This window comes from Bos mutus, chromosome 5, assembly GCF_027580195.1.
Source record: "Bos mutus isolate GX-2022 chromosome 5, NWIPB_WYAK_1.1, whole genome shotgun sequence".
In the NCBI taxonomy this organism is placed as follows: domain Eukaryota; kingdom Metazoa; phylum Chordata; class Mammalia; order Artiodactyla; family Bovidae; genus Bos; species Bos mutus.
Genome location: NC_091621.1, coordinates 79,698,813 through 79,722,827, shown reverse-complemented (window position 1 = coordinate 79,722,827; position 24,015 = coordinate 79,698,813). Strand labels below are relative to the sequence as shown.

Sequence of the window (24,015 nt, the reverse complement as noted above, 5' to 3'; positions counted from 1 at the left end):
TTCACCTATCTCTATAGGTTATACATAAAAAAAATTTTTTTTGCAAGACTCCAGAATATTTTCAGCTATTCACTGCAGTGTTTTCTATTTTGTTCTTGTTTCTTGAGGTTTTTATTCCTTAGTGGAAAAGCGCTTTCTGAAATCTTTCCTGTGCTGTGTGCTCAGTCACACAGTCATGTCTGACTCTTCATGGGCTATAGCCCGCCAGGCTTCTCCGTCCATGAAATTCTTCAGGCAAGAATACTGGAGTGAGTTGCCTTTTCTTCTCCAGGGGACCTTCCCAACTTCAGGCTCGAACCTGTGTCCCTTGTGTCTCCTGCATTGGCAGGTGCTTCTTTACCACTAGCACCACCTGGGAAGCCCAGAATTTCTTGTTGTTCTCTGTTCAGTCCCTAAGCAGTGTCTGACTCTTTGAAACCCTAAGGATAGCAGCATGCCAGGCTTCCCTGTCCTTCACTATCTCCAGGAGTTTGCTCAAACTCATGTCCATTGGGTTGGTGATGTCATCAAACCATCTCATCCTCTGTCACCCCCTTCTCCTCCTGCCTTATATCTTTCCAATGAGTTGGCCTTTTACATCAGGTGGCCAAAGTATTGGAACTTCAGTGAATATTCAGGGTTGATTTCCTTTAGGATTGACTGGTTTGATCTCTTTGCTGCCCAAGGGACTCTAAACAGTCTTCTCCAGCACCACAATGTGAAAGCATCAATTCTCGGGCATTCAGCCTAGCCATTCCCTTTTCCAAGGGATCTTCCCAACTCGGTGATCAAACCCAGATCTTCTGCATTGCAGGCAGATTCTTTACCATCTGAGCCACTAGGGAAGTACTCAAATTTCTGAAGTCATTTCTATTAACTGATAAGTGACACTCTGCTTATCCCAACATCCTGGAGCAGTATTAGATTGATGCAAACATGAACAGTGGGAGGAGGGAGAAGGCGTGTTTTTCTTATCTGGGAGTCCTTCACTGGGAAGAGGGAGGAAGGTCAGTGGACTCTCAAGCCCTGTTTTTCTAGATGGCTGTTGTCCAGATCACTACTGGCCAATCACCTGGATAATCACTAACCTCAGCCTGGGGAATTCACAATATCTAATTCCTCATGAAACTGGAATCCTTGCAAGAGATTGTTTTCTATTCTTCCAATTTTTTCACCAGCAGAAGTCATAAACTAGTCTATATATTATTTGTATTTATTTATTCTTTTGGCTGTGCCCTGTGGCATGTGGGATCCTAGTTCCCCACCGAGGGACCAAACCCAGATCCCCTGCACTGGAAGCTCAGAGTCTTAACCACTGGACCACCAGAGAAGTCCCATTATTTTATATCCTAAAATGTCCCATTTGAGCCAGTGACTTACGTTTCTTTCCCAGTTCCCTCTTAATCTGCCAGATGCAATATGCAAAAAACAACATGAAGGCTTTTAAAATGGGTCAGCCTGGGACACTGCGTTTCTCCCAACGATGAGACAGTAGATTAAAGAGTAGAGCTTCCTCAGTCCTTCAAGGTATTTCAAAATTGCTTCCATTAACTTGTAACTGAAGTTCTCAGGTTCAAAGAGTTCCCAAGAATCTGTTGCCTTCAGAGAGTCATGAGGTCAAATTGGTAGCATACTACACTGAAGGAAGTAAATTTGCAAAAGAAAAATTGTTAAAAGACAGTATAAATGAACAGCTTTTCCCTCTAATTCTTCTCCCACCCCTCATGTGACCTACACTTGTTACCATAGAAACAGATGTCTTCATGCACATTAGAAGACTCAAAATACATTATGTTAGGTATTTGTCCTTAAATGTTGCTTCTTTCAGCAAAATAATCGGTGCCAAAAATCTGTAGACACACAAATACATGCTCTGTTCTGTATTATTGGATTCACAAAGAAGTGTGGTTTGTTAAAATCTTTCACATAATTAAAATTCTTAAGTATGCTTCTAGAAAAAATATAGTCAATTGTTTGCAGTCAGCGTGGGTTTACATGTTAATCTTGCCAGTTACTAGCAGTGAGAATACAGGCAAATGGCTTATTCTCTCTGTGCCTCATTTCCTTCATATGTAAGATAGGAATAATTAAAAATAAATAAATAAAACTTACCTTATAAGATTCTGGTAAAGAGAAAATGAATGAGTGCATGCAAAAGCTCTTAGAACCATTAGTTACTATTACCATTACCATGGCTTCCCTGTTAGCTCAGTTGGTAAAGAATTCGCCTGCAATGCAGGAGACCCAGGTTTGATTCCTGGGTCAGGAAGATCTGCTGGAGAGGGATAAGCTACCCACTCCAGTATTCTTGGGCTTCCCTTGTGGATCAGCAGGTAAAGAATATGCTGCAATGTGGCAGACCTGAGTTTGATCCCTGGGTTGGGGAGATCCCCTGGAGAAGGAAAAGGCTACCCACTCCAGTATTCTGGCCTGGAGTCATACAACTAAGTGACTTTCATCTTTATTTTATTAACTTACTGCTTCCTATTTTCTTTTACTCTGGGCTTCAATTATCCCAAAGTAGTTTACCCAATTTGTGACATCATGCTTTTCTTGAAGTACGGTGTCCATCTGAAATGAATGGATGGAAGAATAAGTAATGGAATGAATCTGGGAGATGGACCACAAAGCATGATGGGAAGAACAGATGATCGAGCCAGTGAAAGCTGGGCATTTGTTAATGGCTCTGTGCCAGGGTGCTACGTCACCTCAGTCGTGTCTGACTCTTTGCAACCCTATAGACTGCAGCTCACCAGGCTCCTCTGTCCTTGGAATTCTCCAGGCAAGAATACTGGAGAGAGTTGCCATGCCTTCCTCCAGGGGATCTTCCTGACCCAGGGATGTAAAAAACTCATTTTACAGATGAGAAAACTGAGTCCCAATGAAAGTAACAAAAATGATCAAAGTCAAGCATCTAAGGGTTAAGCTTCAATACCAAAGCTTTGTTGTTGTTTTTCAGTCGCCTAGTCATGTCTGACTCTGCAACCCCATGGACAGTAGCATGCCAGGCCTCCCTGTCCCTCACTATCTACCAGAGTTTGCCCAAGTTCATGTTCATTGCACTGATGATGCCATCCAGCCATCTCATCCTCTGACGCCCTCTTCTCCTTCTGCCCTTGATCTTTTCCAGCATCAGGGACTTTTCCAATGAGTTGTCAGTCATCTGCTCTCATCAGATGACCAAAATACTAGAGCTTCAGGGTCAGCATTAGTCCTTCCAGTGAATATTCAGGGTTCATCTCCCTGAAGATTAACTGGTTTGATCTCCTTGCTCTGCAAGGGACTTTCAGTAGTCTTCTCCAGCACCACAGTTCAAAAGCATAAATTCTTTGGCATTCTGCCTTCTTTATGGTCCAGCTCTCACAACAGTACATGACCACTGGGAAGACCATAGATAGCCTTGACTATGCAGACCTTTGTCAGCAGAATAATGTCTCTGCTTTTCAACACACTGTCTAGGTTTTTCATCGCTTTCCTGCCAAGAAGCAACCATCTCCTGATTTCATGGCTGCAGTCACCATCCACAGTGATTTTGGAGCTCAAGAAGAAGAAATCTGTCACTACTTCCACTTTTTCCTCTTCTATTTGCCATACATTAATGGGACCAGATGCTATGATCTTAGGTTTTTTAAAATATTTAGTCTTAAGCCGGCTCTTTCACTCTCCCCCTTCACCCTCATCAAGAGGCTCTTTGATTACCAAAGCTAATCAGCACCAAATCATGATCTTTCACTGTTATATTGTTTTCTTGTGGATCAATATTTTCTGAAAACTCTTCAGTAGAATCTTAGTCCATGAAAAAATGAGAAAGGTGAGAAAGGGTGGGGTTAGAGGTCCCTGTGATCTCTAGTCTCAGTGAAGAGAAAACAAAACAGAAGACACATAAGAATCATTCTAATGACCTGCTAAAGTGCTATTAATGGCTCCTAGTCCCTTTGAGAATTCAGATAGTACAATTTTAACATAAACTTTGACAAAAGCTTAGAAATATGCTTGAATTCTTAATTTGTTTGTCTAAGAAAATTAGGGTTTTGAAATTTACTGTAAGTATATGTAGAATTCCAAATAGAAATCCCTAGAAACTCTAGGGATCTTATATGTTACAAGAAAGTGGTGGAAAAATATTTCTCCATTGTCTGGTCATCCTATCAAACAATATGGTCAAATACTGAGGCGATCACAGAGTTGAATGGCTTTCTATCTCAATATCTTTTCTACACTAATAATCAGTAAAGACTGGTTGAACAGGAGATTCCATTCTTTCTTTAGAGCATATTTTAAAGGTTTCCATCCTCCATCTCATCCAATATTTTCATCCCATTGTATTCCCAATTAGTATAATAAATATCACTTTCATCAGCCACACCTTACTGTCTGCTAACCTTTCCCGTGAAGTGTGTGTCCATGTAGGCAGTACACACACACACACCCACACACACACACACACACCTCAAGCAGGATTCTATGAATACTTTTTGCTCACCTTGTAATTAAAAAAAAAAATGACTGGACATACAATATATGTAGAGACCATACAGTGGTTAAAAATACAGAGTTGAGAGTCTGCCTTGTGGTGCAAAGGATACCAGCTTGACCCCTGGTCCGGGAAGACCCCACAGGCAGCCAAGCAACTAAGCCCGTGCACAACTACTGCAGTACCTGTGCTCTAGAGCCAGTGCTCCACAAGAGAAGACCCTGCAATCAGAAGTTTGCCCACCACAATGAGGAATAGCTCCTGCTTGCTGCAATCAGAGAAAGCCCGGATGCAGCAATGAAGACCCAGCACAGCCATAAATAACTACATAAATAAAAGTTTTTAAATATATATAGCTCAAACCTGACTGCCTAAATTTGATGGCTGCCTCCACTGCATACTAGATGCATGACATTTGACAAGTTTCTTCACATCTCTGTCACAGCTTTATCAAATAAAAAATGAAGATAATGAGGATAAATACCTCATAGTTTTGTTGTGTGGATTAAATGAGTTAATTTACAGCAAGTGCTTAAAAAGATTCCAGAACAGAATAAGTCTTTAAACAATGTTAGCTTTCATAACGGTGATGAAGATAAGGATAATGGCAATGGTGATAATTCTGCTGCTGATGATAATAAAGACGTAAAATCGGGAGATCTCTACCATCAACTTTTATCATCAACCCTGAGGTACACCTTTTATCCTCTTGGGACCCAATTTATGGTCTACAAAATAAGTGACTTGTGTTGTCATTTAAAAATCTAAGAGAGAATACATTTTTTAAAGTAGCTAGCTTCAGTCCTTCCCTGGTGGTCCAGTGGTTACGACACTGCTCTTCCAGTGCCGGGGATGCAAGTCTGATCCTTCATCAGGGAGCTAAGATCCTACATGCCACGTGATGTGGCCAGAAAAAAAAATAAAAGTCATCTTATTAAAAAAGACTACACACCTTTAAAAAACAGTAGTTTCAAATTTTTTTGTTACAAATTTTCTAAGTTTAAGACGCGAACCAAAGGAGAAATGAAGTAGATTTTTTAGGAAAAACAAAACAAAACAAAAACTCTGTTACCTAAAACATCGCTAATTCTTTTTCGGTTTGTTTTCACAGCTTCCAGCAGAAAGTGCATCCCTACTCCTCTGGTTGTTGCTTCTCTCTCCTTTTTGACCAGTGTCATCATCTTTTCCAAAAGTGGAGCATAAAGGAAGCTTGCGGTTTTGCCTCTCCTGTCCGGTTTTGCTTTATTCCCGTCAAAGCACCCTGAATACCCATAGAGAATCAATCTGCCGAGCTATCAACTGATATAGAACTGGCTCAGTCCACTGCCTATGAGTAGGCCTGTAAGTATATTTCTTCTCCATGGATACAAGGAGTCATGTTGGATAGAAGATGACTCATTTGGAGCCTGTGAGATACAATTAGTGTACTTTATTGGAATTTGGGCTGGGAATGGGGTAGTGGCCTTTTTTATTTCAGCGGAGATTAGTGAAAGCAGAATATGAACCTAGAGCCCCTAGCAGCTCTCTTGCAAACGAAAAGAGAGAGTCTACCTTCCAAGCTAACACAATGAAAGAGGAGCGGCAGAATGAAAAGAAAGTGAATCCTGATGACAGTCCATGTGCACCTAGATCCAACTGTCTGAAACTGGATACCCTGAGTTTTTCATCACGTAAATCGATAAATTATATTTCTGCCTTAATAATTTGAGTTAAACTTTCTGTCTCAGTTGAAGGAATTTTATGATAAATACAAAGACTTTCCCTAATTTTTTATTTAGCAATACTAAATATTAGGATAACATCAGAAATACTTGAGCTCCTCTGTCCACGGAATTCTCCAGGTAAAAATACTAGAGTGGGTTGCCATTCTCTTCTCCAGGGGATCTTGCCAACCCAGGGATTGAATCTGGGTCTCCTGCATTGCAGGCAGATTCTTTACTGTTTGAGCCACCAGGAAAGCCCAAATATTAGGAAAACATCAGAGATACCTGAGTTAGCAAAGGACAAATTCTTCATTAAAGAATTTGATGATCCCCAAGGACATATTAAATGTGTGAATTTTCTTTAAAGATTTTTTTCCCCCGCTCTCAAGCAATTTTATTATTTTTTAGAGAATTTTATCAGCATTCAAGACCAAACTAGTGTAGTCTTGTTATCAACCAGGGTTCTTGGCCATCCCCAATCAACAGAAATTGTCTAGAGACCAGACAAGAAATTCAGGCAAGGCTTTACTGGGCTTCCCTGGTGGCTCAGACAGTAAAGCGTCTGACGGGGCAGCCTGGTGGGCTGCAGTCTATGGGGTCGCACAGAGTAGGACACGACTGAAGCAATTTAGCAACAGCAGCAGTAGCAGCAATGCAGGAAACCCGGATTTGATCCCTGGGTCACGAAGATCACCTGAAGAAGGAAATGGCAATCCACTCCAGTACTCTTGCCTAGAAAATTCCAAGGACAGAGGAGCCTGGTGGGCTACAGTCCATGGGGTCACAAAGAGTCGGACAGGACTTTACTTTCACTTTATTGGGACCCAGGCTGCAGCAGGAGGAAAGTGAAAGAAAGTGAAGTTGCTCAGTTGTGTCCAACTCTCTGCGACCCCGTGGACTGTAGCCCATCAGGCTCCTCAGTCCATGGGATTCTCCAGGCCAGGGAGTGGGTTGCCATTTCCTTCTCCTGGGGATCTTCCTCACCGAGGGATCGAACCTGGGCCTGGATCTCCCGCATTGCAGGCAGATGCTTTAACCTCTGAACCACCCGGGGAAGCAGCAGAAGGAACCTGGGAGCAAACAACAGGCTCCCTTGATTGCTTGCTCCCTGAGGGAGGGGAAGGGCAAGCCTGTTTCTTGTGTGGGGTGAGGGTAGGGGTGTGTCCACCCGTCAGGCCAGAGGGGTGGCTTAGGTGTTTTGTCCACTCCGTAGGTGGTGGTGTGTGCAGGGGGCTTGTGCAGTACCGTTTTTGCTCAGGGCTCTTCAGATGCGGCAGTTGGGTTTTTGGTCTCTCTGTATCTTTTGGGTCCAGAATTTATACCACCTACACATGCACACAGTTATTTGTAGTCCCATAGAGTTTCTTTGCATTTTGTTGGTCGAAGAGAGGTGTGTCCAGGTCCAAGTACTGCAGGACTGTAGCAAAGGATCTCAGGTCCCAGCCTGTCTCAGTCTCAGATGGGAGAAAACACAGAAACCCGAGAAATAAAAGGGAAAGTTAATGAAATATGGCAGTGGAATCGTACTCACTGCCTGTAATGGGGTGTTGCACACACATTTCTTCTAAACTATTACAAAAGTTAGAATTTAAACTCATATGTTAATTTACAGAAGACTTTGTGGCAAATTGGATTTTAAGCCTTCATTGCAAATTTAAGCACATATGCTAAGAATGCAAGTATATGTGTGTGAAGATAAAGTAAAACATCTAATTACCCAGCAAATATCAAAGATATATTGAATCCCCATTATGTGCAAACAATTAGGTTTTAAAAAAGTGCAAATCAAACTTCCCAGCTAAGAATGTTCTCCGACTCTTCTTTCGGAGAGTAGACAAGATAAGTGGGTTGATGGGGAATCTCTAGGTCTCTAAAGAGGCTACTAATTGAGCTAAATGGGGTGAAGATGAAAGCTAGCTCCATACCCATGAATTCTGAAAGTCCAGGCTGCTTAGTTCCTCTGAGATATAGATGAAAAGCAAGCATTTATATTTTTGAAAGAGAAAATGGGATTTAAGATTTTTAAACAAGAAAATATTTAAATGAGGAAAGATCTGGTATTCTCAGAAAGTAAAATTCCAAAAGGGAACTAGAGTTAACTGCTTTTAAAATAGCTAATTCCATACTTCTTAAAAAGAAAAAAATATATTAGCGCCCTTAATTGCCTTTCTTGTGCTTCACAAAGTTCCTATTAGATATAAAGGGAAATATGGCAATCTTGAGAGCATACACTCATTTGCAGTTCATGAGAACCCAAGACTTTATGGCAGGCAAATGGATCTGTCTTTTTTCCCCCAATTCAATCAAGCACATCTCAGAAACCTTATTTCTGTTTTGGTCAAGTAACAAGTTGTAGGTCTTTGTGTGTATGTGTTAGTCTGTGTGTCTGTGTGTGTCTGTATGTCCGTATAAAATGTTACTTTCATTTTTCAACCTCTACTATCTCCTCATCATAAGACTTTAGTAGGAAACAAAGACTGACTCATCTGCTTTGGTCTTATTCACATAGGCAAGAAAATTCCATTACTCCTCATTCAGTATTCTTTTTTACTTCTGGATAAATCATATCAAAGGTATTTAGTGATGGCTTATGATAGGGGATTTCCTGGGTGGCTCAGCTGGTAAAGCGTCTGCCTACAATGCGGGAGACGCAGGTTCAATCCCTGGGTCGGGAAGATGCTCTGGAGAAGGAAACGGCAACCCACTCCAATACTCTTGCCTGGAAAATCCCATGGATGGAGGAGCATGGTAGGCTACAGTCCATGAGGTCACAGAGTTGGACACGACTGAGCGACTTCACTTTCACTTTCACAATGATAGACAAGCCACTGAAGTGTACAGAAATTGGTAGATGGGTGACAAAAATAGAGAAGTTGTTTCCTAGGGTCTGAACAATATTATTTAGTTATAACATATATATTTACCTAGACTTTGCACTGTAGAAACCAGAAATAGAATTACTAAGAGTAGAAATTAATTGAAGGTTATTTCAATTATGCTTTAAGATGAAATACAATGTTTAGAAATATCCTCAAATGTAATACCATACTTGTTTTTTTGAACAATATATTCTTTTCTGGAACCACCATTTTAAGCAGGATTTCTTTGGTTATTTATTTTTATTTGAATAAAGCAAAACTTGAGGTACATGGTTTGCCGGTGACTCTTTGAATTCGTGTCCCAGTAGACCACATATTTGGCACTGAGGGTCTTAGGGAGTACTATGAAACTTGCATGCTTTGAATTGGTTTTCTGACCAACACGAACACTTCTGTTGCACTCATACTAGTTCCTGGGTTTCTTAAACACAGAAAACTTGGTTTCCATAGCTTTTATGGCTTTTTGGAGGACTTCTAAGATTGGTCCCATAGTTTTGACAATTTGTTCCATTTGATCTGCAGCTGACTTAATAGTATACTTAGCATTCTCAATGTTGAGTACATCCTGCAACTTTTTCAAGGCATCTATTGTAGTGGCTTTGGATGGACCTGGACTTTTCTCAGATGTGGTGGCATCTGATTGTTCTTTCCTGTAGAAGTCACTTAATTGGAGATTCATGATGGGATATTTCATCAAGAGTAAAAGAGAAGATTCCAAACTCTCAAGAATGTTACCACTATTCAGCACAGAGGCAATGATAGGTGACTGGACATTTTTGAACATTTCTTTGGTTGACTGTTGCAACTCCCTTATATTGTTACTCTTCTCAACCATAGAGAACATAGCTGTTGCAATCTTGGAACTTAGAGGTTCACTTTGCATTGGGTCCTGCTTGGCCGCCACCACAGACTGCATCTCCTTAAAAATTCTGAGCATTTGTTCAAAGACATTCTTCACATTACCATCTTCTTTCACAGTCATCAAGAGGATCTGAGTGCTCATACTGCTGTTGAACAATTTGGTGAGTGCATTTGTGAAGGAAGCAACATCTTGCATGTGAAAGAAGAATGTTTTGGCGGCTTGAATGAACCTCTCTTTATCCTTTTCTGATTCTGAAGACATTTCTCCAGCAGAAAGGTTTCAGCACTGTAAAACAAGGAGGAATCCAAATAAATGCATGTGTCAACCATAAAGAGACTGAAAGTATAAACATGAGGATAACTCCTGTCAAAGGTTGGAAGGCTATACAAGCATAAATGATCTTGTACTTTAATAAAAATAGCAACAAAAATAATTAAAGCAGAGTAGAATAGGGATTTTCATAAACTTTAAATCACATATTAAATATTGCATGCTAGATCCCATATTGGATATGCTGACCTATGGATACTCAGGCATTACCCTCAGTAATCATCCAGTCTAGTGGGAAAGATTGGATAAAGCATTAAAGATTACATAGAGGGACTCTAGTTCCACTTAAAACAGAGCAAGTACTCTCGATCCACTGGAGAAGGGCATGGCAACCCACTCTAATATTCTTGCCTGGAGAATCCCATGGACAGAGGAGCCTGGTGGGCTACAGTCCATGGGGTTGCAAAGAGTCAGATACAACTGAACAACCAATACTCACTCACACTCCATCCAGTCTTTCCTATTAATTACAGCTAAAAATCCTGAACAGAATATCTCAAGTAACTATTAAACAACTCTGAAAGGTAGACAGCAGCAGACAGGGGAGGTAGAGATGGCAGTATTCCAAAGAGGATCAAGGCTATCTAATCCAAACTCCCAAAATGTCTATCTTGTCTAAAAATGTCCTTTCATCACAAATTGTCCTCTTCTGCAATAGAGAGGAATATTAATATCTATAACCAATGTTCACAGTCCTCTTTTGATATTTTCTCTAGAATTATGCTCTATCGACCACCCCCTCTCTTCCTTTTGTGCTATGAACTGAACTATGCTATGAATATGTCCTTCTGAAATCCAGTAGGTTGACACTCTAATTTCCAGTATGATTGTATTTGGAAACAGGGCCTATTAGGAGGTAATTAAGGTTAAATGAAGTTATAAGGCCCTGATATGGCAGGATTAGTATCCTTGTAAGAGAGACATCAGAGAGCACCCTCCCTCACTCTCTCCACCTTGTCAGACTGCAGCAAGAATGTGACTGACTGCAAATCAGGAAGAGAGCCCTCACCAAAAACTGAACAGACCCATACTTCGATTTGAGATTTCTCAGCCTCCAGAGCTATGAGAAAATAATTCCTGTTGATTAAGCTGCAAGGCTATGGTATTTTGTTATGGCAGCCCAAGTTGACTAACACATCTTGTATCCTCCATCTCTCCCTCTTCATTTGTCCTTCTCCTTTGACTATGAATATACTCATTTTCCTATTCAGTTGGTTAAGATTCCAGGCTTTCACTACCACTGTGGCCTGGGTTCAATCCCTGGTCACAGAACTGAGATCCCACAAGCTACACAGTGCAGCCAAAAACTGCCCTACTTAGTTTATATTTTATTTTCTATTTTGATCATGCTGCATGGCATGCAGGATCTTAGTTCCCAACCAAGGGTTGCACAGAGTCGGACACGACTGAAGCGACTTAGCAGCAGCAGCAGCAGCAGGGATCAAATCTGTACCCCCTGCAGTGGAATCATGGAGACCTAATCACTGGACAACCAAGGAATTCCCCCTACTCAGTTTAAAAAAGAAAAATGTTTGACCCAAAAATCATGGGGTCACAAAGAGTCGGACACGACTGAGCGACTGAACTGAACTGAACTGAATTTCCCTTTAAGTAATGATCCCATCTCGTTCCTTCCTTTAATTCTCAAATTTCCCAAGAGAGAAATTCTTCACATTATTGTCATTTATTTCTAGCCTTCCCTGGTGGCTCAGTGGTTAAAAAAAAAAAAATCCACCTGCCAATGTAGGAGATGTGGGTTCCATCCCTGGTCTGGGAAGATTCTCTGTTGGAGGAAAAAGCAACGCACTCCAGCATTTCCCAGTACTCTTGCCGGGGAATTCCATGGAGAGTTACCTGGCAGGTTACACTCCCTGGGGTCACAAAGAGTCAGACATGACTTAGTGACTGAACAACAACAATAATTTGTTTATATCCCTCATTATTTTCTTACAGGGCACCAATAACTTCTAACCATAAATTTTCTTGGCCTATTTACAGCTCAGATGGTAAAGAATCTGCCTGCAAGAGACCTGAGTTCAATCCCTGGGTCAGGAAGATACCCTGGAGAAGGAACTGGCAACCACTCCAGTATTCTTGCCTGGGAAATTCCATGGCCAGAGGAGCCTGGCAGGCTGTAGCCCACGGGGTCGCAAAGAGTTGACGTGACTAAGTGACTAACACACACAAACATCTTGAATTCTCTGCCTTATTTAAAATTGCTGAATACCTCTTCCTACTTCAAGTTTTTCTCCTTCAGAGGCCTCCACAACGCTGTACAAACCTGGTCCTTCTACATCCTCTCCAAGAATTTGCTCATTTTAAAGGCTTTTCTTCCTTATACCAGCAAGTTCTTTCCAGTCTCCTAAGCTCAGCAAGGCTGTCTTTGGCCTCCCTCATATTCTGTACTTTTTCGCTTCAAGACCTCACCTGGGGATTTCCCTCATGGTCCAGTGGTAAAGAATCTGCCTGCCAGTGTAGGGGACACAAGTTCAATCCCTGATCTGGGGATGCTATGGAGCATGCCATGGAGCAGCTAAGTCCAAGTGCCAAAACTACTGAGCCTGTGCTCTCGAGCCCGGGAGCCACAAGAGAAGCCACTGCAGTGAGAAGTCTGTGTACTGCAACTAGAAAGTAGCCCCTACTCGCTGCAACTAGAGAAAGCCTGTGCACAGCAACAAAGACCCAGTGAAGCCTAAATATTAATAAATAAAGGCTAAATTATTTCTTTAAAAAAGATCTCACCTGTCCCCATTAATTATAAATATCATCCATGTGCAGATGACTCCTAAATCTCCCAGCGTAGCCTTGGACATTCTCCTGATCTCCAGATCTAAATTTCCAATTACCTACTGGTCATCATATAGTAACTATACCAGTATATGTCATATAATTATCCCAAACTGCACTCATCTACTCCAAAAACATTCTCCTCTTAATCCTTGCCTCATTGTTGAGGCTCAAAATCTATTTTCCTTTTCTCTTCACCATACTGAATCAGTCCCTAAAACTTGTTAACTCTCTTTGAACTTATTTCAATCCACCCCCTCCCTTCCATTCTCGTAACTACTATTCCGGTGAACTCTCATCTAGACAATTTTAATGGTTTCATATTTGATGTCAATATTTTTGTCAAAGAGTCACAAACTGACAATTCACAGGAAAAATCTAACCAGATATGCTTTGTTTGACTTACCACAATTCGTTATCAGTTGCAAATTTTAAATTGAAACATAGAAATCTAGATTTCTATTGATTATTGAAAAAATGAAATGAACTGGTAGTAGTAAGTCCTTTTTCTGGGTGGACAAATTTCCTAGAACTAAGGTGTCCCCTTCAGACTAGACATTCAACCTCTATACCCTATTGTCTTAGTGATTTAGTCTCTAAGTCATGTCCGATTCTGGCAACCCATGGACTATAACCTGCCAGATTTCTCTGTCCATGGGATTCTCCAGGCAAGAATAGTGAAGTAGGTTGTCATTCCCTTCTCCAGGGAATCTTCCCAACCCAGGAACTTAACCCAGGTCTCCTGCACTGCAGATTCTTTACCATCTGAGCCACCAGGGAAGCCCCTATACACAAAATAGGGACTGTCCAACTCTAAAGCCCATGGTGTTTCCACTAAATTATTGAGGTTGAGTGATTTTCCTGTTTCTGATGTATCTCTACTGTAGAGGAATCAATAGAGATTAGGACAGAATCTAGAGGAAGAAGCATGGGAGACTCTGATCTAAGCTTTAAGGGAAAGGAGTCAAGATGATTAACCGAGATAACACAGAAGATAGTAACAAAGAGTAGAACTTCCAGCCAGGAAAGAAGAGCACACACACGCACACACACACACACACACAAAACACATTTGGCTGAAAATATCTCTATCCATATGTCTTGAGAACTGAGAGCAATCAGCAACAGGAGGTACAAAAGGCAACAGAAGCCAAAATAAATTTAATAAAGTAAATAAATAGCTGACATGATGGGACCTCAAAATTCTGAGAGTTTCAATCAAAGAGGCATCTTCTCTACTGAATCAAATTAGCTCAGTTGGACAGCATTTTTCAAATTAAAAGTCCATTAAAGAATAAAAAATTTAATGTTTTATCTTTGTATTAGTCTTTCAAATTATATTCAGTTCAGTTCAGTCATTAAGTCATGTCCGACTCTTTGTGACCCCATGGACTGCAGCACGCCTGGCCTCCCTGTCCATTACCAACTCCCAGAGTCCATCCAAACCCATGTCCATTGAGTCGGTGATGCCATCCAACCATCTAACCTTCTGTCGTCCCCTTCTCCCCCTGCCTTCAATCTTTCCCAGCATCAGGGTCTTTTACAATGAGTCAGTTCTTTGCATCAGGTGGCCAAAGCACTGGAGTTTCAGCTTCAGCATCAGTCTTTCCAGTGAATATTCAGAACTAATTTCCTTTAGGATGGACTGGTTGGATCTCCTTGCAGTCCAATATTACTTAACACATACCAATTTTATACTAATAAAGAAGGTAAAAGAATTCTGAGAACTAAACCATGTAGAAACAGTCAATAAACCAGACAGGCAGAGGGACCCAGCAGAGACTAACAAAGCCTGTAAGTCATCACATTCCATTAGAAACATCCAGATGAAACCAGATGAAAAAGCACAACAACTACTCCTAAACAACTGCTGGGACCACTGGCCTCAGAAACACAGCAAGGTAAGCAATATGGGTATTTCTGTTAGTATTGATATAATACTCTGCTTCTCCACATTAAAAGGTATCTACAGTAATATGCTAGACTTGAATCCTAGCTATAAATATAATAAAGCAACAAAACAACTTTAAGTGGATCCCATGACATGTTCCTGGTGATCATTTATGTCTCTGAAAATACCAAGAAAGAAGAAAATTAACAGCTTATATAATTAAGCCAGCAGGGAAGATAAAGTAGGTAAAGACATCAATTTTAGAAAAGAATAAGGATGAAAGGACACCTGTGTGTGAAAGTGTGCTGTTTATATGGGTTGTAACATCTTTTATGTCTTTAACATTCATTTATGATTCAGTACCTTTAGAAGAATGAATGTGTGATCTAATTCTAGTTAATGTCTAGTGCTTATGTTCCTTCATAAGTTCTATTACATTTAAATACCACTGGGCATTTGCTATGTGTCTCCAAATAGACTGATATCTTCTTGAGGGCAAGGAACTTTGTTTACTCAAGGCAAATGGCAGAGGTTCTCAAGTGAGCATCTGATAAATGCTGGTGAACGACCTCAATATTCTGCTTTCTGGCCAGAAATATTATTTTAAACAATTTTTATATCAGAGTATCATCACAGCATGATCAACTTTTTTTAAAATTAAAGGCCATGGTTTTGATTTAAAGGAGGCTCAGAACTAGTTAGTAGCTGTTATTTTCTCCTGAAAAGCTTCTGATTTCACCCATACCCTAAACCCACACTCCCAGATAAGTGAACCTCGCAGTACAGCTAGACCCAATATGGATAGTGAGGAACAGAGACAGCATGGAGAAAGGCAGAAGCTTAGAGAGCACTAATGACCAGACATCAGAAGCTAAGAAAGGGTCTTTGCTTTCTTCTTTCTTCCTATTTTTAATTGTTATTATGGGGAAAGTCCAAACATACACAAAAGTGAAGACAATGATAAACTCCTGTATACCCATAATCCAGCTTCAAAAATTATCAGTATAAGGTTGATCTTATTACCTCTATGAACCTACTCCAATCTCCCTTCTAGATCATTTGTAAGCAAATTTCAGTGTCATTTCATCACTTTTTCAGGACACATTTCCACAAAAGCAAGAACTCTCTGAAATTTGACCTTATGCTTCTCAAAGCAGTAATATTTAACAGAATTGTCTTTGACTGAAACATACCCAGTGTCCTGCTGTAAAAATTAACTTTTGATGTAGGTGGAAAAGTTTTTGCAAGGCACTTGCAGTACATATCAAAGTTAATATAAATTTTTATTCCTATTAATTATATAAATTATATGTTTATATGATTCAACTTCCTCTGGAAATTTACCCTGAGGAAATAATCCAGATAATTGAGGAAAAAAGGATCATGTGTATTAAAATACTTATATTAAGATAGTGAAACAATTAAGGATTTAGTAAATTATGGTAAATATATATGATATAGTTTATAAAATATAAATATGTATATTTTATATAACCAATAAAATAATTATAAAACTAGAAATAGGGAAGTATTTAAATTAATATAAGATGAAATTTTATTTATACTATTATCACAACTTTGTAAAAGGACTTATGCCTTTAAATAAACTTTGGAAAGGAATAATTCAAAAAAACAAGATGGTAGGTTTATAGATGTTTTTCCTTATGGATATTAAAGTGTTTATATATTATTGCTATAAACTTTTTAAAATAGTTTTATCAAATCTTTTAATTTCTTTGTGTTATAATTTTACCACCTATCAAAGCACAATCACCTGTCACTTTCTCCATGAATCTTCCTCTAATAATCTTGGTCCTAAAATTTCTGTTTAAATTCCTATAGCACTGGACAGTCAACGCACTACGTAATTCACAAAAGTATCCTGAGAATTATTTATCTACATATTTGATAATCAATATACTTTTATTTTTAAGGTGGTTCCTTTCCTGAAAAACTAAAACAACTGTCACATCACTAAATTAACTTTTAGATACACTCATCAGTAGCCATTCCCTTCTCCATGGGATCTTCCTGATCCAGGGATCGAACCCCGGTCTCCTGCATTGCATCTGAGTCACCAGGGAAGCGCAGTATCACAAAATTAACTTTTAGATAAAATCATCAGTATATTTCTACCATTTCTTACATGTTCTTTAATTATGAATGTTTACTTGTAATTTCAACAAAATTGATGAGTTAAGTTCAATAAGAATCCATCTGAAGCTAGTCTTTGTTTTCATTCCAAGTCCCTAATACGAGCTGTAGCTTCAAGATTTGTCTACTTCCTTTTTTTAAATAAAATAAGCCAAAACACATGTGATTTCCAAACTGTTTTAGCAACAGAACTCTCTTATCACACAAAATTTTACCCACCCACAGCCCAAATACAGCAGCAGAGAAGGCACAGCTACTTTAGTAAAGGCTGGAGTGAAATTAACGTGCCAGAAGCCAAGCGCTCCACCTACTGGTTAGCAATTCCCCATCAGGCTGCACAGGGCTCTTTCTATTTCATGAACCACTACAGTAAAATGCTCAAATAGCAGCTCAAAGTAGGCTGTACAGAAGTGAATGGTAACTGCCCATTGCTAATAAGAAGCACTATCATGTGATAAAAAATAGTGTAAAGTTGACATCTGCCATACAGAAGATGCTGCTGATCGGAGCTGGATTAAATACACCACTTAGTTGCCTGCTGATGCTGAACTTTAAAAATCATTTTTTAAAAACTTTAAAATTATTTTAAAAGATTGAATTTTAAAGTCAGTATTTAAAAGGTCAAACCTGAAATGCAATAAGATAGAGGAAAGTATACGGCCCAGAATTCCTCTTGGGTACAGTACTACATATTGTTGGTAAGAGATCACTTGAGGCATGCCTGAGTAACAACTGTGATCTTTAAGAAAGGTGACTCCATCTGATGGCAGATCTTTTTCGTTTTGCTGAGGGAAGGGAGCAATTCAAGTGTCAGAGCTAAATTGTCATGGGCAGTAGTGCAAATGCTTCCCATTGCCAACTAAGATTTTCCAAATGGTGTATAAAAAGTGAAGTCGCTCAGTCGTGTCCGACTCTTTGCAATTCCATGGACTGTAGTCTACCAGGCTTCTCCGTCCATGGGATTTTCCATGCAAGAGTACTGGAGTGGGTTGCCATTTCCCTCTCCAAATGGTGTATAACCTGTCCTTTAAATATCAAGCATGTATCTAAGAGCATCAGTTTGAAAGGGTACAAATCATTTCCCTAGATAATTGGATGTCTCCACATGGCCCCAAGGTCAATATTATTAAAGCGTGAGGTTTTTTTTTTGTTTTTTCAACTTTTATTGGAATAAAGCTGATCCACAATGTTGGAAAAGGAAATGGCAACCCACTCCAGTACTCTTGCCTGGAAAATTCCACCCACTGAGGAGCCTGGTAGGCTACAGTCCATGGGGCCGCGAAGAGTCAGACACGACTAAGTGACTTCACTTTCTTCTTTTCTTTCTTTACAATGTTGTGTTAGTTTCTGCTGTACAGAAAAGTGAATTGGTTATATAAATACCTCCACTTTTTTTTAGATTCTTTTCCCACATAGGTCATTACATAATATGGGGTAGAGTTCCCTGTGAGATACAGCATATGCTTATTACTTATCTATTTTAAATATAGTAGTATATCTATGTCAATCCCAATCTCCCAGTTTATCCCTCCCCTCCCTTTACCCCAGGTAACTATAAGATTATCTTCTGCATCTGTGACTCTGTCTCTGTTTTGTAAATAAGGTCACATAAACCATTTTGTTAGATTCCCATTTATAAGTGACACCATATGATGTATCTTACTTCAAAGTGTGAGTTCTTTTAAATGAGTTTGCCGAAGGCATGCACCACCTCTATCTATAATTTGGTATGACATACTGCCTTCAACTTGACATTGCAGTCTTAAATGTCTTTAACTTCCTACCTACATTAGGATTCTATAAAAGCAGGGACCATATCTACTTCATTTCTGTAGGCTCTACAGAGCCTAGCATGCTACCTTATAATAGTAAAGTACTACTATCCATTAGATAAATTGCTACTGCATTATTAAATTACTTCCTTCACTGGGCTCTTCAAGTTTCACCTGTCCAAAACATAATCCTTGGTTTCACCTTCAAACGCCACCTCTCCTCCACCTAGTTCTCTAGTGTTTATCTCACTGTTGGGATAGAAATAGTTTTAAACTGTATTCAGTACTGGGGCAAGTATAGTGGCATGCCTGCTGAAGATCTCTCTGCAGAAAGAAACTGTCAAGTCCCCTTCCCCAAGTGAAAAAAGGAAGGTAAGCCTGACTCAAGACAATAAAAGTCTGTCTTCATTAAATGTAAAAAATAATCCTGAGCACATCATGATGTTTCTTACTCAGACTTGTTATTGGCACAAAATTATGGATATCTGGAACCCAGGAAAAAGAGTATAAAAATGAATGCCCAAGGGTTTTTAGTATGTAAAGGAAAGAGAATATTACTTCTGTAGATGAAAAAACACTGTGTCTGATTTATGGTAAGACTGAACCTTTCATCAATGAGTTATTACTATTTCTTCTTTTACTGTCTGTTCAAAGTGTGTTTAGCTATGAGATTATTACTGCTTCCCTTATTAACAACTAAACTTCAGAAATCAATATTTTTTCATTTTTCCTCCATTTTAACCAGTTTTAGTTCTTTTTACATGGTAATCATTGTTAAAGTTTGTGTGACTTATTCTCACTGGTTTTAAGCCTATGAAGCTCTCCATACAGACATTTAAAAATTATCTATTTTCTTCTAGCTATTGTATCACTTGTTTTTTTTTTTACATATACTATACTGATAACATTTAAAATTTTACACTGATAACATTAAAAATTTTTAATACTCCAGAATCATTTATGGAATACTAATTTCAATATTACTGATTTGAGTGTCTACATATATATTAAATCAAACATATATCAGGGTCTCCTTTGGGGACTATTTTGGTCCATAATTCCATCTACTCTTGCACCTGGTACAACACTGGTTCATACTGCTTCAATGTCTAGGAAAGGAAAAGTCTAGTCTTTCAAATGTACTTTATGATTAATTTGTCAAGCTGTGTTAAAACAATGAATTAATTGAAAAGCAACTGACTACTTGGAAGCATTTAACCTCTTATCAAGGGGGAAAGTTATCTCTCCAAGTATTTATCTTCAGGTAAATAGAACCACATACCTTTTCTAAAAGTTATGCCTTCAAATAATGGCACATGATAGTTTTTAGAGAAATTTTTCACTTGTTCAGGGTATGAAAGACTCTTCTCACCTAAATTTCTGAATGGGGATATAGTCTGTGATCTTTAGAGCTCAAAGCCAGAAACTAGAGTTTTCACTTTATGATAAGATCTGAATACTAGGAACAACAACAAAAAGGTTTAATGTAAAATTTCTAGGAGAAAAAAAGCAAAAGCAAAGTAATAGTTTGTGGTTAGCAAACTACAGTTTGCAACCCAATAGTGAGTTTGGGGAATATTTAATAGCTCTTGTGGTTCAGCTGGTAAAGAATCTACCTGCAATGTGGGAGACTTGGGTTCAATCCCTGGGTTGGGACAGTCTCCTGGAGAAGGAATGGCTACCCACTCCAGTATTCTGGCTTGGAGAACTTCATGGACTGTATAGTTCATGGGGTGGCAAAGAGTCGGACACAACTGAATGACTTTCACTCACTTCACTCACTCAACAATTTCTTTAAACAGAATTGAGATGTTTTCTATTTACTGATTTGTGGACATTTGTGTCTGGTGTGTGTGTGTGTGTGTGTGTGTGTACTATATCTAAATCAAAGATAAAAATTAATTTCTGGCCATGATACAATTTACTCCATCTGGGGTACTAGTGCATTTTTCTAAAACTAAGAGCAAAAATAATAATGTTCCTAATCTGTTTTTCAAAAATTTCCCGTTTCCGTTTCCATATTGTATCTTTCTAACATGGAGGATAGGTTATATTCATGTTTACTTTCCTGAGAGAAAATATCTTCATTCCTTTATCCCATGCTTCCAAGGTTCCCAATATCCAGGCTTAGAAATACCATGCTGCTGCTGCTAAGTCACTTCAGTCGTGTCCAACTCTGTGCGACCCCATAGATGGCAGCCCACCAGGCTCCCCTATTCCTGGGATTCTCCAGGCAAGAACACTGGAGCGGGTTGCCATTTCCTCCTCCAGTGCATGAAACTAAAAAGTGAAAGTGAAGTCGCTCAGTTGTGTCCGACTCGTAGCGACCCCATGGACTGCAGCCCTCCAGGCTCCTCCGTCCATGGGACTTTCCAGGCAAGAGCACTGGAAATACACTATAAATATCCAAAACCATGGTCACAGAAAGATAGGGCCCCAATTAATCAGGATGTTGTTTTCTCAATGAGAATATGCCAGATCCTACACAGGTAAAAAGGACTCCATTTTCTTATTCTTCTCTCCCGAGTTCAAACAAAAAAATCAATGTCAGGTAGGTAGAAAGACTACTCAAAGTGCGCATACCGAGGAACATTGTTCTCACTGGGTCCAAACTTTCTCCCACGTTCACTCAGAAGAGTGTCACTTGTTCCTCCTTTCTCTGAGCCAAAAGTACAAACACAAGCAGGATATAAACATCAGGCTTATTCATTCTATGGTGTACTCTTTTTTCCCCCCTATGGTGGATTCTTGCTACTTATTCCTTAATACCTTTCTGGTATGGTATTATCTTCTTTCTGAGGCCAACTCTAGCTTATCTGAATGATGGCCAAGTGCAGTAAAGACAATTCTAAAGAATTTAACTTAAAAGCTTTGCAAATAGAGAACCAGAGAGATATTCATAACTGCCCTGTCCCTTCCACCAGCATGACTGCCTCTGCAAGTGAGACTTTAAGCAATCTTGCAAATATACTTTTATCATGAGGATCTTTTTGTAAACATTCTATTGTTATATGTGTTGCCTCTGGATGCTTAGGTTTTGGAGTGCAAATATTTGCCTGTAAAGATATAAAGTGTTTTGATTTCTTTTTTAATATTTTAAAATAACAGAGCATATGTTATACTTTAAACTACATATACTATATATGCTGTATACTTTTTAAACCATGTGAATAGAATAACCACTCAAATAATAAGATGAGTGCATAAATAAAATTAGCTATTGCCCTGCAAACTCAGAGATCTTAATATTCTTCTAACCCTACTAATTTCAAATATTAGAAAATCAATTTGGTAGGTCTATTCAAAGTGGTGACTATAGGTTGAAGAAATTAAGAAGCACTGGTAATCAAGAGCTAACCATTTCAAATACATTATTAAATATTACTTGGAAATAATCACATCTATTAATAATCAGATATTGCTGCTGCTGCTGCTAAGTCGCTTCAATTGTGTCTGACTCTGTGTGACCCCCATAGATGGCAGCCCACTAGGCTCCCCCGTCCCTGGGATTCTCCAGGCAAGAGCACTGGAGTGGGGTGCCATTGTCTTCTCCGTAATCAGATGTTAGACCAACACAAATCTGTACTATCTAGGAATCTCCCCATCACAAGATCTAATGCCATAATTAATGCATCCATGGGTTGCACTACGTTACCCGTATTTTCATACAGTGACTTCACATTTCAAAAAATGGTTTTGAAGAACATGCTGAGTTTTCTGAGAAATTCCTTAGGTAGCATACTACTTTTTTATCCACATAGTAAAAGAGTTCCTGGTCAAATCTATGCAACCAGCAGATATTTTTCAAGATTTTTAGTAAAGACTTCCTATTGTATTTTTCAGAGACCATATTGAAATATGGCTCAAAGTGACTTCCTCTATCCAGAGAACCCAAAAAGGCGACAAGAAGTAAACCGTCTTCACCAGGAGCTCCTTGACTGCTTATCTGACAGCTTCCATGCCACCAATAAGCTGATTGGGGTTTTAAACACGCACTTAGGGTGTACGTTACCTTCCATTGAAATGAAAAGAGACGGGACCATCAAAGAAAACTGTGATATCATCATCCAAGCCATGATGAACATCCAAAAAGAATTGCAAAAGGTGGATGAAGCACTAAAAGATAAACTAGAGCCAACTCTTTATAGAAAACTTCAGGATATTAAGGAAAGAGAAACCGAGAAAATTGCGATAGTACAGAAGGTTATTTCAGTCATTCTAGGAGAAGCCACTTCTGCCGCCAGTGCAGTGGCTGTTAAACTTGTGGGCTCAAATGTCACAACTGGCATAATTAACAAGTTGGTCACTGTGCTAGCTCAGATTGGTGCGTCTCTCCTTGGTAGCATAGGAGTCGCTGTTCTTGGCCTTGGGATAGATATGATCATCCGGGCCATCCTGGGAGCAGTGGAGAAAACACAGCTTCAAGCAGCCATCAAAAGTTACGAGAAGCACCTGGTGGAATTCAAGTCAGCTTCAGAAAAATATCATCATGCCATTACTGAGGTCACCAACACAGTGAAACATCAAGTGAAATAAAATTACTTTATTTGCCACCGGAATATTTTTCTGCTTCTCTCTCCATAATGGTGTTTTGCTTCTCTGATTAGGTTCATTCTCCATAAGCTTCCAACAAGATAGAAATACAGTAAACAACTCCAAGGACTCAGAAATGCTACAACTAGATGACTCTAGAGTTTTCCGTCAACAATGAATGTCTGGATCAGTTGGTGCTAGACCTGAGTGAAAGACTGCATCCGGGGATGTCCTCTCACTGTGCTCTACAGATCAACATTAGGGTGAATGCTACTGCAGAGCAGCATGTAGGGGTGACCTTTTCCTTTTCTAATTCCCAGTCAAAATCTTCAAAATTTGCATTGAATGAAGAGACTATCACTAGCTTCAGACATCATTTAGTTCTAAGGGACATAGTAGCTTCTGCACCCACATAAAAGCTGAGCCTTCGAATGGAACAGAAAGACTACGGTAATTGTGACCATCAGTTTAAATGCAATTTGCCCTAAACTGGAAGAGACTGAAATCTGGTTTGTAACAATTTACTTCAAAGGAGGCAACTATTCTGGAAACTTCTACTAATTACTACTCTGTAATTCAGATTGACTGTTAAGAGATAAAAGTTAAAATATAAAAAATAAAAACTGTTGCTGTAATTGCAATCAATCCTGA

At 39.3% G+C, this 24,015-nt stretch overlaps 3 protein-coding genes across 5 annotated transcripts in view; 2 read left to right on the top strand and 1 right to left on the bottom strand.

Moving 5' to 3' along the window:
• ART4 (ADP-ribosyltransferase 4 (inactive) (Dombrock blood group)) overlaps positions 1–5,945 on the top strand; it is a 13,961-nt gene extending 8,016 nt beyond the window's left edge. Inside the window, exon 3 of one of the 2 annotated variants that reach the window (XM_070371135.1) lies at positions 5,565–5,945. In XM_070371135.1, the coding sequence (XP_070227236.1) occupies positions 5,565–5,656 (92 nt within the window). In that variant the 3' untranslated portion in view covers positions 5,657–5,945. Of the gene's footprint in view, positions 1–3,438; positions 3,623–5,564 lie in introns of those variants that run through there. The other variant, XM_070371136.1, reaches the window with a different exon arrangement.
• On the top strand, positions 5,665–24,015 carry SMCO3 (single-pass membrane protein with coiled-coil domains 3). Of its 2 annotated transcripts, none has more exons than XM_070371139.1 (2): positions 5,665–5,794; positions 22,675–24,015. In XM_070371139.1, the coding sequence occupies exon 2, from the start codon at positions 22,690–22,692 to the stop codon at positions 23,365–23,367; it is 678 nt and encodes a 225-aa protein (XP_070227240.1). In that variant the 5' UTR covers positions 5,665–5,794; positions 22,675–22,689; the 3' UTR covers positions 23,368–24,015. The 2 variants fall into 2 exon arrangements, with proteins under 2 accessions (XP_070227240.1, XP_005903681.1); XM_005903619.2 differs by lacking the exon at positions 5,665–5,794 and adding an exon at positions 11,801–14,915.
• C5H12orf60 (chromosome 5 C12orf60 homolog) lies at positions 8,115–10,217 on the bottom strand. The gene has a single exon (XM_070371138.1). The coding sequence runs from the start codon at positions 10,156–10,158 to the stop codon at positions 9,442–9,444; it is 717 nt and encodes a 238-aa protein (XP_070227239.1). The 5' UTR covers positions 10,159–10,217; the 3' UTR covers positions 8,115–9,441.